The 16553-nt window shown below is 35.9% G+C and overlaps 1 protein-coding gene, 1 long non-coding RNA gene and 1 pseudogene across 3 annotated transcripts; all 3 read right to left on the bottom strand.

Annotated features, from left to right (window-relative positions):
* Positions 1-5570: 5570 nt before the first annotated feature.
* LOC146949986 (uncharacterized) lies at positions 5571-8201 on the bottom strand. The gene is made up of 2 exons (XR_015027409.1): positions 7216-8201; positions 5571-6485 (listed from the first exon to the last, which is right to left on the bottom strand). It is a non-coding gene; the product is annotated as an uncharacterized LOC146949986 (long non-coding RNA).
* Positions 8202-8792: 591 nt separating this feature from the next.
* On the bottom strand, positions 8793-11174 carry LOC146949987 (elongation factor 1-alpha-like; annotated as a pseudogene). Its single transcript, XR_015027408.1, has 3 exons — positions 10619-11174; positions 9439-10541; positions 8793-9230 (listed from the first exon to the last, which is right to left on the bottom strand). The product of XR_015027408.1 is annotated as an elongation factor 1-alpha-like (transcript).
* A 3468-nt stretch (positions 11175-14642) lies between these two features.
* On the bottom strand, positions 14643-15668 carry LOC146949988 (uncharacterized). Its single transcript, XM_085748603.1, has one exon. The coding sequence runs from the start codon at positions 15648-15650 to the stop codon at positions 14643-14645; it is 1008 nt and encodes a 335-aa protein (XP_085604729.1). The 5' UTR covers positions 15651-15668.
* Between the last annotated feature and the right edge of the window lie 885 nt (positions 15669-16553).

The raw sequence follows: 16553 nt of genomic DNA on the forward strand, positions 1-16553 counted from the left end.
ATGCATTATGCACTAACCACTCTACCAATTACTACCTATTAAAAGCAATTATGACGTACTTATTTCAAAAAATAACACGTATGAAGGTTGATTCGATTTTGAATAGTAACTATGACGTAGTGTTAATGGCAATCAAGAACGTAGTTAATGGCAATTAAAAACTTTTGAATAGTAATTATTACCAATAGAAGACTATGATTAATCACATTTGAAACTAACGAAGAGAATTGACAATTAGCTATTTAAATACCACTTAGTTGTGCTAATACAACCATTCTCGACTTTAAGCAAATTTAAGCAAATATAACTCTTCCTTGCACTTGCTAATATGACAAACATTTTCACCCCCATTTCAGCTGTGACAGGTGGAAAGAAGGATTTGAAGTTGATTGTCCGTGTGGCCCATATATGGCTGATCTGTGATAAGGAAAATCCAGACGATATCATCTTCATGAACATGATATTGGTTGATGAAAATGTATATTATATAAATCGATTGTATAAATAAATGATCCTTTTTTCAAGTTGCCACTACGATAACATATACTATGGTTTATGTTAATGACATGTTATTTTTTGTTTAGCGAGGACGGATCCATGCCACTGTTCATAAGTTCCTGGTGCCAATGATTCAAGGAATGGTTGAAGAAGGAGGAACATATAAGCTAGAGAATGTCATGGTAGAATTTAATGAGGGGAATTACAAACTCTTGCCACACAAGCACAAACTTAATATGGAATTGGTGTAAGGCTTGGATCAAGTTTCAAAGGAGTCAATTTTTGTTTGTTTTATTTGTAATGACTATTAACAAGAGTTACTTTAAGAGATGGGTTGAATGCAAAAGAAAAAAAGGGTTGATGATAACCAATGATGAATGTGAAAATACGAATGTCACTTCAAATGTCGTTTTTATAGTATTTCGTAATGTATGATAACTAATGTAAAATGTACGGTTTTCAAACTATATTAATGGCAAGATGATATGATTAATGTAATACATTTTTATCATGTGAATATTTCATTTTTTTTATTATTATGATATAACTTATTCATACATATTTTAGTCGGTAAGACCCGTGCGGAGCACGGGTCAATTGTCTAGTCATTTAATATCATTTTTCTTTTAAATTTCATCAATCATATGTATGTCCAAATAAATTTTATTTAGGGTTACCAATATTGTGACATACAAGAGTTGTAAACCATACATCAACCGTAGAAAGCATTGCAGATACTCTACAACAGCTGCATGGATGTCATGATTGGACAATCCTTGAATTTACGTGTAGTTGGATGTATGGACTTAAGTCCAATACACCATCACTGAACTTTAATAGTCGAAATTTGATCGTCTTTCACAACTGTATAGTGGAGAAGTTGTGAGAACAGTTGGATCTGATGAGAGAAAACTTCTCTCTCTAAATCTAACGTTCGTCACAACTTTTGTATTGTGCAGTTGTTAAAGAGAATCTAAGTTGTTTAGTCACTACATTCTACAAAGAATCTATTACCTCCGCTCTTTTTTATAAGAAGAAAAACTAAAAAAACATCAAAACCAATACAATCATAAATTGGTGTAACTTTTTGAATATTTTTACAAATATACCCTCATAAAAAGTTGTGAAGCATTAAATACATTCACTAATATTAAAAACAAAAACATTAAATAAGGGGTTGAAAAGTCTTTTATGCAATAACTACACCTTAAAAGTTACTCCATCCGGTCACTATTATAAGCAAATTTTGACTTTTTAGATTCATTCAATAAATGATGTATGTGGTCTACAATATAGACCAAATACATCATTTATTGAATGAATCTAAAAAGTAGAAAATTGCTTATAATAGTGACCGGAGGGAGTATGATATTTTCTTATAATTAAGACCAAATTTTTTTTTGAAAATTTTCTTATTATAGGTCCGGAGGGAGTAATATTTTTCATCGAGTAGATAAAGGGAACATCTACAATTTAATATTTTTCTTTGAGAAGATAAAGGAAACAAAATTACATACAATTAAAATACCACTCCATCCGTCTTAAATTATACTACCTCCGTCTCTAATTATAAGACCTTTTGAGAAAATAATTTGTCTCTTTTTATAAGACCCTTTTGGTATTTCCAAGTAAATTAATTAATTCTTTATCAACATATCCCTATTTATTTTATATCTTTTTCTTCAATCAGAATTAAATACTATGTTGAAAACATACACTAACTCTCTCTTAAAGGATAAAATTGTAAAAATAATAATAATTACAAAAAATTATTACCACTTTCAATTTTATTAATACCCGTTATTTTTTCAAAAGAGCCCTATAATTAGGGACGGAGGTAGTAAGTTGTTTTGGTCATTTCACACGTATTAAATAATGTAATTAATTTTTTTATGGGAAATATATTTTATGAGTTGTTTTACAAAATTGTCATTATAAATGGTATGAAAAAGATAAATTAAAGACTGAAAAGAATAAAGAGCAATAAATAGTTAATGGTATAGTAGGAAAAGTGGCATTAATGCGACTTATAATTGATGCCAATTTTTCCCCAAAATTGACTTATAATTTGGGACGGAGGGATTTTATAATTCTCCCTCCATTCCTTATCTATACTATATATAAAGAAAACATCCCCTTTCAGCTCTTTTGGGCTGGATTTTTTTCTCTCCAAAAATACTCTTAATTTTGAATACATATAACACATGTAACAAATAGATAAGTATAAATTTAAATATTAAAAAAAATGTAACAAACACGATATGAATATATATATATATATATATATATATATATATATATATATATATATATATATATATATATATATGTCTGTTTTGTAACCACCAAAAATATATATGTCTGTTTTTTTTCCCTTTATCATTTAAAAAGTGCAACAAACTATATGTGCATATTTATACTTACTTTTTCATTATCTCAATTGTACCTTTAAACATCTTTTTCTATAATAAAGATTGTGGTGTCATTAAAATAAAAGAATTTAGATTATATTTTTTTTGTAATAATGTTGGTGTCATTGAAATCAATAATCAATAATTATGATTAGTTTGGTTTGTTATAACTTGAAAGCAACAAACATTTATATTTTTAGTTTTAATCCAAATAAAAATTTCATAAGAAAACGCGGTTAATAATTTTTAAACGTTAGCGCAATAAAAAGAGCGGAAAGACGGGAACGTGAGTGCTTTTTGCTAGTTATAAGAAGAAAAACAAAAAAAGAAAATATCAAAATCAAAACAATCATTAATTTTTTTTTTTGACAAAAACAAAAGGATATTCATTCATTCAAATCGACAAAGTACATCAGATACAAACATCGCTAAAAACGTAAAGGGTGAATCTGCGAACAAATTCACAGCACCCAAGTTAATTAATAGCATACAACGGCAAAATGCCTACAAACAATATGATAAAACCTAAGTCACCGAAATACCCATGCTTCCGGATCTGCAACGTTGACGCCCAAATCATTTGTTGAATTTATAATTGACTGATGTAGATCTTTCAATAGGAATGAAACGAACACCGCGACAAGATGCGAAATCAAACACCGCACAAGATGACGAACAACACAACGCCGCACTTAGACGACGAAATCACAACAAAAAAAAAAACAAAAGGAATAACTTGATATATGTGAAAATCACTTATTTAGATTGAAAGGAAAGGTGAAAAAAGATGTAGAGGGGTGATTCTAGGTCAAAAAATGACCTAAAACCACCCATCCTCGATGAACAAAAGAGAAAGAAAGTTTAGAGAGAAGTTGGAGTTTCTCTCACTAACAATCATTAATTATTATAATTTTTTGAATGTTTTTGCAAATATACTTTCAAAGAAATGTGTAAAGTATCAAATGATGATTTAGCACTCTAATACATTATGCTTGACTAAACTTGCAACATTCTTCTCTCTCTGGGAAAAAAAATTGCAGCTTTCAAAGTAACTTCTATCCCCTGTAATTTTCCCTCCACCGACTGCAATCCCTTAACTGCAATATACTTCAACGACCTCGCCGGAACCTTCAACTACGAAGACCTTCCCTATATTGGTGCCACTACACAACTAAATAATGTCATCAGTCATGTCTTCAACTCCAATGAATCTCCACCAAGTCAGAAAATCCCTTTCCATGTGGCTACTATAATTGCCTCTAACGCCGATGAAATAGTGATCTTACATCATTCCACTCTTCTAGTTTTCCTTGTCGCTGCCAATTCATTCTCCACATAATGCAACACCACAATCCCACACCATTACCAAGTAGTGTGAGCTTCTTTTTCAATCATTCTTTGATTTATTTGCTGAATAGGGGAATTGATTTAAACTGGTTGATGGTTGGGTGGTTACAATGCTGATACGCTAAGGTGGTAGGTATATGCAGAGAATCGTGAGAGATAGACATGGGTGGTTTTGGGCTTGTGGCTTTGTGATGGTTATGCTGGGAGAATCTCAATGGTGAAAACGCGACGAGAGGCAACAAAGTGACAACAATCCGTTTGAGTTTTCTCTTTTACTTATTATTTAGAAAAGAAAAAAAACATAACTATTACAAAAGGAGTTTGTGTGTGTTTAAAGCACGTGTTCGTGCAATGGTCATGCCAAAAAATACAAGCATGAAGAGTTTTGAAATAACTAATATGAATGGTAACTAAATGCTCATTGTTGGATCGGTATAAGTATATACAGAAGACGAGCATGAACTTGATTAAGTATTTTCCAACGACACATTAGTAATATAGAAAGTCAACCGTAGTTATAAATGTTTAAAACATATTCTTGTTGTCTTTGAAAAATTAAATTCTTGTTCTACACAAGACCTATTAGCAACTACACAAGACCTATTACCAACACAAGACCTTGTGTTCACAGGTTATGACTTATAAGGCAGATTTTCTTGCATAGAAGATATAGGAATCAATGATCAGAAAGGGACATATATCATTATAGCTTCTCATCAAATTTCTTCTTCTTTAAGTAATCTTAAGTGGTACTAATGTGTGCTCTGCAGTTGTGTGATATGGCATAAACGAAATCTTATGATCCTTTGATAGAAATCTAGAAGCTACACGTGTGCAAGTGTTTTCAATCAACATAGTGGCCAAGTAGTAATCTGCGTGACACTTTTGCGATCTACATGGACACAGGACAACACATTGACACGTCACACCGGTAATAATTTAAGAAAATGATATAAATTGAATGTAATCACACGTGTCGAATGTATCTTGTGTGTGGCCAAGAGTCCCTAACTAGAGTAGCATAAGTTTACTACTTCTACTCTATGCATGCGAGCGAAACCTGACCTGAAATATATCATCATCTCTTTCTCTTCTACAAGGAAGCACTAGATACTGCATATAACACGACGAAGCTTGAAATCTAAGTTTTATCATAGAAGGTCAAGTCCATCCACAGAAACAGATATCAAGATGAACTTATGTCAAGTTTAATGAGTCTTGAGAAAATCAAAGATGCTTTGTTGAAGTTGCATATACAACCTGCAAATTTAGACACGGCTAAGCTTCCTAGAACAAAATCACCAGAGACATACATGCTTCCTTAATCATCACATATGTGATATATGCAATATTAATTAAATCAAACGATATTCTTTTGTAAACCAGATAAGTCATTCCATAGGAAAAATTAAACAAGAGAGCAAAGAAACATCTGAGATCCTGAACCAATGCACGGATCACCTCCACGCAAGTCATCCACCGTCTCTGTATAGTGCTGTTCTTTTGGAACTGGATCAAGTGCGCTGAAATACAAGATTTCCACCATATCCACATCACACCATACTCCACCAGGCCCCTGAAGAAAATTGCCACTGGTTTGAAATCCCGTATGCAATATCTCGACATGGATTAATTCCTACTAATGGAGAGGATGTGCAAGGCATAACTGAATTCGACCATGACATTTGATTAAATTCCAGTACGCATACTCTAACCAAAGATACTATTCCTACTGATGGAAAAAATATACAATGCACAACTGAATTCTAGACAAATGCTAAAAAGAAAGTCGATGAGCTAACAGATGATTAAGGGAAGATAATTAGAGGGAATATCATGCAGCCAAAGTTGAAATAGCATGAGTTACATTTGACTGTGATTCTTCATAATATCAAGTATGGTAATGTGAGAGCATTGGAAGTTAAACTTTGCTAAGATAATGATAAAGTTTGAATTGAGTTTTACTCACATTAGCAGGAATGGTTTTCTCTAAGTACTCTTTGGTGAAAGTGGATCTATGAGAGAAGGTAGCCTGAACTCATGCATCATCCAGTCAGTTTTGATTCCTTTAGCAGCTCTGCCTTTGTAAAAGACTAAGAATTTCTTTAGGCCAATGCACTTGGAACCTTCTGAGGAGTAGATAGGTTTATCCGTCCCTGTAGCTTTCCAGAATCCTGCTCCAGTTACCCTATTAGGCCTTGCACTCTTTCTGTCCTGTACTAGCAAACTCTGCACACATATAAATCATACAAACATACTGCATTAGACTAGTTAAGTGTTTGTTTATATTGATTTATTTAAGTTTTATCGATACTGATATTAGTACTAATGATACTGTTTACCATAGCTTATGGAAAGTGGAAATTGCTTATGACAAGTCTTTAAGCTTTTTTTAGTTTATTTCCATATCATCTCCAGGATAACTTATGACTTTTTTGTTGATAAAAGTTAGAGACATGCAAAACATCAACATAACATGCGAACATCCCAACTAGGTTAGCACTTTAACTATTATCAATCTTCTATAGTATGCGGCCATATTGAACCAGATTGACTTTTGTAATAGAAATATCTTATGTATTTATATGATAAGCGTGTATGCTATAAACACTTAATTAAGTTGTTTACCTAAAGAGGCTAAGTTCAGTTTGAAAAAAGTGCTTATAAAGGGTTAGATATGTGAAGAAATGAAGGGTTAAGTGAGAGTGAAGTTTTTGAGTTAATTTGAAGTCATTATATGCTTCCTGATAAGGGGTCTGCCACCAAAGGATCAGCCACCTTTTCTGGTGACTTTTAAAGCAGTGTGTGTTTTGCGAGGATTGCTTAGATTTGGTTTATGACAACAAGCAAAGGGCTATTGGTCTTCATTAAAAATTAACAATTGCAAAGAAAAATTAATTAAAGTCACTTACTATTCAAGCAATAAGAGATCACTATATTAGAGATTTATTATACATACTTTTTCATAAGTTGTTGCGTTCTCCTGGAAAAGCCCGGCACTGTCAAAAGTTGTTGCGTTCTCCTGGAAGCTTCTTCATGATAGAATACCGTCAAAAGTGAATTTGACATACAGACATGCGTCAACTCCGGAGGCTTCTCAAAATTGTGTTTTGTGTGAAGGGATGATTGAATCGGCAAATCATTTGTTTATCCACTGTGTGTTTGCTTCCGAGGTGTGGCAAGGCTTGTTGAGATGGATGGACTTAAACTTTGTATCACCGCCCAATTTATTTGTCCATTGGGAGTGTTAGAAGGGAGCTGTGTCAAATAAGAAGGTTCGTAATGGTTGCCGGTTGATTTGGCATGCCGCGGTTTGGAGTATTTGGAGGGCGAGAAATGACCGCATTTTTAATGATTTAAGTTGTGGAGTGGCGGAGTTAGTGGAGGCGATTAAGGTTTTGTCGTGGAGGTGGATGTTGAGCCGTAAGAAGGGGCCGGCGCGTTTGTTTTATGAATGGTGTTGGAGCCCAAGAGAGTGCCTTATTCGTTAATGGAGCTGTTTCGGTATTGCGGAGGTTGAGGCTGGGGTATGCGGTGTCTGCTGTGAGCTGTTCCTGCTGTTTTGCGGTTCTTCATATGCTAGCCTCAGGTTTTTCTGTTTTTGCTGCTGGCTGGTTTCATGCTGTCTGCTGTCGGTTCTTTTTTTCCTGGTTTGCAGGGTTTTTTTCTGTTTGCTGTTATAACAGTTGGGTTTCTGGTCCATCAGTGCCTTTTGTAATTGTTCCCTGCTGATCGCGAGTTTTTGTTGTGTTTCTTGCACACGCTCATAGTGAATAAATTTTGCTGATTCTAAAAAAAAATAAAAATTATACATACTTTTTGTTAGCAAAGGTATCCTCGCATACCATTTCACAAAATAATTGAAATCTATTTAAGACGCTAAACTATCATAACATAACTCTCTACAAGACACAAACTGTGTAAACAAATACCTCAGCTCCCTTGCATCGCATCACACATCGATCCACGAAATGTATTTCCTCTGCTGAACAAGATTGGTGTCTCGACTTCTTCCTTTCTTAACTAATAAAATCTATGTTATTGTTCAGAGCTACTTCATCTCCCCGGCCACTATCCACAGCCGCCACACCTCGGTTTATCCACATTCATCATGTGTCTTCGTATCCCCTCTCCACTGTGTGTTTGCATCCTCCTTCGCAACTCGAGTCATCACCATTCGTTGCCTCCATTCATTGTGCAAATTGGGGAATTTTCTGTCTTTAATAGATGAACTTTGATTGTTGCCTCTAATGAACATGTTATGTCTTTACATGCTAAGTTCTAAGTTAGAAATAATAAGGTAATTTATGCCATTAGTGGTATTTCTTTTAGTCTTGATAAAGTTTATCTAAAAACTATGTGTTTCTCTTTGCAGCAGGAATACTTCTTTTGGCTTTGTTAAATATTTATCACTAAATTCAATAAATAATGCAAATCCCAATGAGATTTTTACTTTAGGTCCTATAAAACCATGAGATTTTCATTGGCAATATCCCAATGTTACAAGTTTCATATCCACTGCTAAAGTCTCAGAACTATGCAGAACTGAAATATCATCTTTTATCCACTTTACTCAACAAGGGAAACCTGCAATATATCATAAAAATGCGGCATGGCATGGGAATTAAATTCTAGTCATCCTTCCTAAAAACAACTAATAGAAAAGGAAACAATCATGTCTTTTGGAGTTATGATGTACAACCTAAAAGACAAAACTAATTAAGAACTTTTCAATTTTATTGAAAATTAAACACTTAATTTCAAGTGTTCTCTCTACATCTCCTCATCATTTGCTGCACTTGTTGTTGTTGTTGTGGAATTGATATTCCTATCTTGAAGCTGGTGGAGTTCAGTTAAATGTAGCCTAGGCGCAATAATCTGATCATTTGCTGCACTTGTTGCTGTTGTTGTGGGATTGATGTTCCTATCTGCCGGCTGGTGGAGTTCAGTTGAATGTAGCTTAGCCGTAATAACCTGATTAACCAAGAGATAAATGTAGTTAATTCAAAGTTCCTCACTTTAATAAAAGTGATGATTTTAACACTATTACTTATTGAAATTTATGCAAGTTCAATCATTTTGAATATAAAGCCTCACATGAATTTCAGTCAATAGTAAAAAATCTAAAGTAAAGATTGTTAATAGCACTAGTCATTCTATAAATCAAATGTGATTTGCTTACATCAACGGGGTCGGCTGCTATGATGGGATTCACTGTGGTATTTCCAGAAGAATTTCCCTTATTATAGGTTGACATAACGGAACACATTATGTTTTTGCGATAAAGACGACCGTCATCACCAATAACGAGACCTGTTTCAAAAGGTCCTTCTTTTCTCTTCTTGGATGTTATATTTAGAGAAGAATCAGCCTCATTCATTGCTACATCATCTTTCTGATCAGTTGTGGAACTGAGCATCCTTGTTGCTGCCTTGTTCTTATGACCCTCCTTCTTCACAGCCATGATGACTCCAACAGCAACAGTTTGACGCATGTCTCGGACAGCAAAACGGCCAAGGGAAGGATATTCATCGATACCCTCCACCACCATGGGCTTCATAGGAATCATCTTAACGGTGCCGGCATCGCCATTCTTCAAGTACTTGGGCTTATTCTCCAATATCACACCTGATTCTCTATCGAACTTTGTAACAAGCTTATCAAACTTGACAGCAATGTGGGAGGTGTGACAGTCGAGGACTGGAGTATATCCTTTGGTAATCTTTGAAGGGTGATTAAAGACGATAACACGAGATGTAAATTTAGCAGCCTCCATGGCTGGTTCATCCTTGGAGTCTGAGGCAACGTAGCCTCGCCTGAGATTCTTATCAGATAATTTCTTATTTGTAAGGTGAAATCCCACAATATCACCAGGAAGGGCCTCACTGATGTTTTCATGATGCATCTGCACAGACTTAACTCCAGATTGCAGCCCAGTTGGGGCAAAAGTCAGCACCATTCCAGGTTTCAACACACCAGTCTCAACACGCCCGACAGGTACAATTCCAACACCTCCAATCTTGTAGACATGTTGAAGTGGTAGACGCAGGGGCTTGCCTTCTGGCCTCTTAGGCTCGTCGATTTGGTCAAGAGATTCAAGAAGGGTAGGACCCTCGTACCAATCAAGGTTAGTAGAGCGTTCAATGATGTTATCTCCCTTATACCAGAGATGGGAACAAACGGAATTTTATCTATGTTATAACCAATCCTCATCAAAGCGGGGGAAATTCCCTTCACAATTCTTTCATACCTATCCTTGGAGTATTTGGGTGTAATGGCATCCATCTGTGAAGATAGATGTTAATAATTAATACATATATAAATGAATTTTAAAAATAATAAAATGCCGAAAATATAAATACCTTGTTGCAGCAGCAGATCATTTGCCTCACACCAAGAGTGAAAGCAAGAAGAGCATGTTCCCAGGTCTGACCATTCTTAGACCAACCAGCTCGCAAACCACGAGTAGTGGAATTAATGACGAGAACAGCACAGTCAGCTTGGGAGGTCCCGGTGATCATGTTCTTAATGAAATCTCTGTGTCCGGGGGCATCAATGAGAGTGAAGCAGTACTTGGTTGTCTCAAACTTGCGCATAGAAATGTCGATTGTGATACCTCTTTCACGCTCAGCCTTGAGCTTGTCAAGCACCCAAGCATACTTGAATGAACGCTTGTTCATCTCAGTAGCTTCTTTCCCAAGTGCCTCAATGGCACTCTTTTCAATACCTCCAAGCTTGTAAATCAAATGACCAGCAGTAGTTGACTTCCCAGAGTTGCCATGACCAATAAATACAATGTTGATATGAACCTTTGTGTCAGCCATCACTACTTAAACTTGAAATCACAAAAAGATTTGTCAATTCAACACATAAAACAAGACAAAAAAATAAATCTCAATATTAATTCAACAAAAAAAGTAAAATACTATATAGCAACAACACAACATTATTAGGCGTGTCGAGGTGTCGGACACAAACCGACACATATAATTACACTGAATTATATGATTTTATCAAATTATTAGCGATGTGTGTGTTATGAAACTCAAAGAATGGAAAAAGTATCAATTCTTATTACTTGGAAATGAAGTTACAAGGAGTATTTATAGAGAAAAGAGTGTAGTACAATTGTAAAAGAGTGTAGTACAATTGTACTATCAACTTCCACCAGTGGACTTCCACCAGTGGATCATACTCTTCCACCAGTGGATCCAAGTAACCTATTATTGCTCTTCCTATTTTCTTCTTCTTTCTCTAATAGCCCCCCACAAGCTGGAGAATGGTAAATGTCTAACATTCCCAGCTTGAATAAGAGAGTGTGGAAAGGTTGGGGAAGCAATGGCTTAGTGAAAAAGTCTGCCAACTGATCAGAAGAAGAAACAGGGAGCAGTTTCATGATGCCTGCTTGCAACTTCTCTCTCACCAAATGGCAATCAATCTCAAGATGCTTGGTTCTTTCATGAAAAACTGGATTGGCTGCAATATGGAGGGCGCTTTGGTTGTCACAATAGAGCACGGGGTCTTTAGCAAGAGTAACATGCAAATCCTGAAGCAGGTAAAGAAGCCATTGCAGCTCACAAGTTGCTGCACCCAAAGCACGATACTCAGCTTCTGAAGAAGATCTTGAGACAGTCAATTGCTTCTTAGTTCTCCAAGAGATCATGGATTGGCCAAGAAAGAAGCACTGGCCTGAAATGGATCTTCTGGAGTCTAAACATCCAGCCCAGTCAGCATCTGAATATCCAGTCAAGCATAGAGATGAATCTCTAGGAAAGAACAAACCTTGGCCAGGACATTTCTTGAGGTATCTTAAGATTCTAGTGGCTGCATGAAAATGTTGTTCAGTTGGAGATGTGAGGAACTGGCTCAATTGTTGAGTGGCAAAAGTGATATCTGGCCTTGTATTAGTCAGATAAATGAGTCTACCAATCAATCTCCTGTATGAAGGTACATCACTATAGGGTGCACTAGAATCATTATGAAGCTTGCAAGAGGGGTCAGAAGGAGTAGAAGCAGGCTTGCAAGCAAGATGGCCTGTGTCAGTCAGTAAATCAATGCAGTATTTTCTCTGACAAAGAGAGATACCTGAAGAGGAATGTGCAACCTCTAAGCCAAGGAAATATTTCAATTGACCAAGATCCTTGATTTTGAAGGAAGCATGCAGAATGGCCTTGATGGATTGAATTTCAGTAAGAGAATCACCAGCAACAATCACATCATCCACATAAACAAGTAACACTGTGAATGAATTATCAGTCTTTTTGGTGAACAATGAATGGTCAGAAGTGGATTGAGTAAACTTATGATGAATAAGAAGGGATGTGAGTTTCTCATACCACTTTCTACTGGCTTGTTTCAATCCATAAAGTGACTTAACCAATTTACACACTTGATTAGGTTTGGATGGAGTGATGCCTTGAGGAACAAGCATGTAGACATCTTCCTGCAAATCTCCATGAAGAAAAGCATTGTTGACATCTAATTGATGAATGTGCCAGTGATTAATTGATGCCAAAGCAATGACAGTTCTAACAGTTGTTAATTTTGCAACAGGAGAATATGTGTCAAAATAGTCCAAACCCTCTATTTGATTATAACCTTTAGCAACCAAACGTACTTTGTACCTTTCTATAGAGCCATCTGCATGATACTTGATTTTGTAGATCCATTTACAACCAATAGGCTTCACATTTGGTGGTAAATCAACCAGTTTCCATGTCCCAGTATTCTCAAGAGCAGTCAGTTCAGTTTGCATAGCTTGATTCCAACAACTGAATTTGCTTGCCTCAACATATGTGGTAGGTTCAGTATGGGAGTCAAGGGATAAAGAATAAGCACAATGTGAAGGTGACAAATTTGAAAAAGACATGTAATGGTGAAGAGGATATGAAACATTATTAACATGTGAAGCTGAAGAGTGGTCAAGACTGCAGACATAGTCTTGTAAATGAGATGGTGGATTGACATTTCTAGATGACCTTCTCAGAGCAGGAGGTGGTGGGAGGGATGGTGGAGAAGGAGTGTCATCATGAGGAGAAGGATCAATGTCAATAAATGTGGGTGTAGGTGGTGATGAGGATGGGTTACTTGCAGTGGAAGCATCTGATGGGAAATAATCCCAATCAGTGGTGATAGAAGAGGAAGAAGGAGGGTAAGGAAGAATATGTTCATGGAAACTGACATGTCTAGAGATATGAATCTCTCTAGTGTGAATATCTAATAGGACAAAACCCTTAAAACCAACAGAGTAACCTAGAAACACAGATTTTCTGGCTCTAGCATCTAGTTTTGTTCTATGAGAGTGAAGAGAAGTAGAGTAACACAATGAGCCAAAGACCTTGAAAGTATCAATATCAGGAACTTTATTGTGAAGTAACTGATAAGGAGAAAGATTGTTTAGAGTTGGAGAAGTGACTCTGTTGATTATAAAGGTTGCATGTAGGAGAGCATATGACCAATAGGAAGCAGGTAACTTTGACTGATAAAGAAGGGCTCTACCTACATTGAGTATGTGTTGATGTTTCCTTTCAACCCTACCATTTTGTTGAGGGGTCTCAACACAAGATTTGTGATGAAAAATACCTTTAGAGGCATAGAATGAATTTAAAAGAAACTCAGGACCATTGTCACTTCTAATGGTTTTAGGAGTAATATGGTATTGGTTTTCTATAAGAGTGATAAAGTTTTTGACATGTTGGGACACTTCAGACTTGTGTTTTAACAAAACAATCCAGACAAATCTACTATAGTCATCAAGAATGGTGAGAAAATATCTGTGATTATGTACAGAAGGAATGGATAAAGGGCCCCAAATATCAAAGTGCAACAATTCAAATTTACTGGAAGCAACAGACAAACTATTGGAGAAAGGCAATTGTTTTTGTTTAGCAAAATGGCATATATCACAAGTGGCTTTGTGATCAAAGGTTAATGAAGGATAAAGGGAAACCATATGAGACAATCTTTTATGGGAAACATGTCCCATTCTGAAATGCCATAAGGCAGAATGAGGAATGGTAAAGGTTTTATTGGTGGAAATGTGATTAACAGATACACTATTATGTAAAGGAAATGCATTGGAATCTAAAACTAATCTATAAAGACCAGCAAAAGGTTCACCCAAACCAATCATCCTCTTGGAATGAAGATCCTGTAACAAACACTTATTGTCATGAAAAATGGCACAACAATTGAGAGATGAACAAAGCTTAGAAATTGAAATAAGATTGAAATTGAATGAAGGTGAAAAAAGAACATCAGCAAGATAAAGGTGAGGTGTGAAGTGGATAGTGCCAGAATATTCAACTAACACAGAAGAACCATTAGGTAAATTGACAGGTTTTGGTGCAATTTTGTGGAAAGAAGTGAACCAATGTGAAGATGAAACTATATGCTCATTGGCTCCAGAATCCAAATATCTGATTTAGAGGATATAGAACAAGAAAATATGGAAGCAGAGATACCTGACTCAAGTTTGGAGATAGAAGTGGAATTGGAAGGAGTGTGAATATGATTGGCACTTGAAGAAGGAGTGGAAACTGTTGGTGCAGGAAGCAAATTCACTTGTTGTAGCAAACTAAGCAACTGATCATATTTCTCTTGAGAGATACTAGTGGTGGAAGATGAAGAAGCATCATTGCAACTTCCTGATTGAGCCTCATTATCATCAAAACTGCTTGAGGCATTGACAGAAGCATTGGACTTCTGAGAATTTGGATTAGGAAATCCATGTTTCTGATAACAATATTCAATGGTATGATTATTCTTGCCACAAAAGGTACAATGTCTAGGTGGCTTTGATCCAGAGTAATAGCTCCTCCCTCTGCCTAAGGGTTTGCGTGCATCAGAGGCATTGATAACAGATAAAGGTTCATCAATGGAGGAATGCAATGAACTATTGTTACTTTCCTCTTGTATGACCAATGAATAAACTTTGTTAATGGAGGGAAGTGGATCAAGCATGAGCACCTGAGTCTTAACAACATTGAATTGATCATTTAAACCAGTCAAAAACTGTATCACCTGATCTTCAAGCCTGAAATTGCGAGCTTCACGCATGGCAGCACAACGACATGGATGAGGACAGGTGCAATGTGGCATGGGACGATGTGAATTCAACTCTTCCCAAAGAGTCTTCATCTCAGTGAAGTAATCTAACACTGATTTTGAACCTTGCTTCAAATTATTGATCTTGGAACGAAGAGTAGCAATACGAATACGATCAACTTTGGAGAAACGTTCTTTGAGATCTAACCACGCATCAATGGCGTTTTCATGAAATACTAGGGTTTGTGCAATTTGAGGAGTAACAGAATTGATTATCCAAGATTGAATAAGATGATTACACCGTTCCCAAGCAGCGCGATTCAAATCATCATCATCTGGAATCTCCATAGATCCATCAATAAACTTCAGCTTATTTTTCGAGCCAAAAGCACGAATCATGGAACGGCTCCATGCAAGATAATTTGATCCATCCAATGGAGGAGCAACAATCACTGAATTTGGTCCTTCACTTGGATGAACATAGAACACTGATTCAGTATCAGGTTGGTTGTTACGAACCATGGTGAATTTGCGAAGAAAATTGCGAAAAACAGAGTGCAAACGAAGTGCAACGAAGTGCAAAATCAACGATAGAATCAAATGCAGATAAGAAAACCGTGAAGGTTTCTGCAAAAATCAACGAGAATCAACGAAGAAGATGAGAAATTGGATCGTAACTAACTTCTGTAACTAACTTCCGCCATGGAAGAGAGAAAAAAAGCTCTAGATACCATGTTATGAAACTCAAAGAATGGAAAAAGTATCAATTCTCATTACTTGGAAATGAAGTTACAAGGAGTATTTATAGAGAAAAGAGTGTAGTACAATTGTAAAAGAGTGTAGTACAATTGTACTATCAACTTCCACCAGTGGACTTCCACCAGTGGATCATACTCTTCCACCAGTGGATCCAAGTAACCTATTATTGCTCTTCCTATTTTCTTCTTCTTTCTCTAATAGTGTGCTTGTCGGTGTCCGTTTGTACCATAGTTATCAAATGTATATACATAATATAATATATATAGATGTTATACTATAAATTTACAATGACAATTTACACATGTTAACGCAAGAGCAAAACAAAAAAGAAGGTGATTGGTTGAAGAGTGTAGGAGCACACGTAAAAATGGAGTCAACGTAAAATTGAAGGGCTCCATCGTTTGTTGAGAGCAGATGGGTGTGTTTTTATGAAGGAAATGGAAAGTTTTATGAATGAAAAAATGAGCTTTGTACACATTCATTGAATTTCAT

This window comes from Medicago sativa, chromosome 2 (genome assembly GCF_051527215.1).
Source record: "Medicago sativa cultivar Bolivia chromosome 2, Bolivia_mono, whole genome shotgun sequence".
NCBI classification, from domain to species: Eukaryota; Viridiplantae; Streptophyta; class Magnoliopsida; order Fabales; family Fabaceae; genus Medicago; species Medicago sativa.

What these genes read in the sequence shown, in the direction of transcription:
- LOC146949988 (XM_085748603.1), bottom strand. Translation starts at nt 15,650, where the DNA reads ATGGAGATTCCAGATGATGATGATTTGAATCGCGCTGCTTGGGAACGG.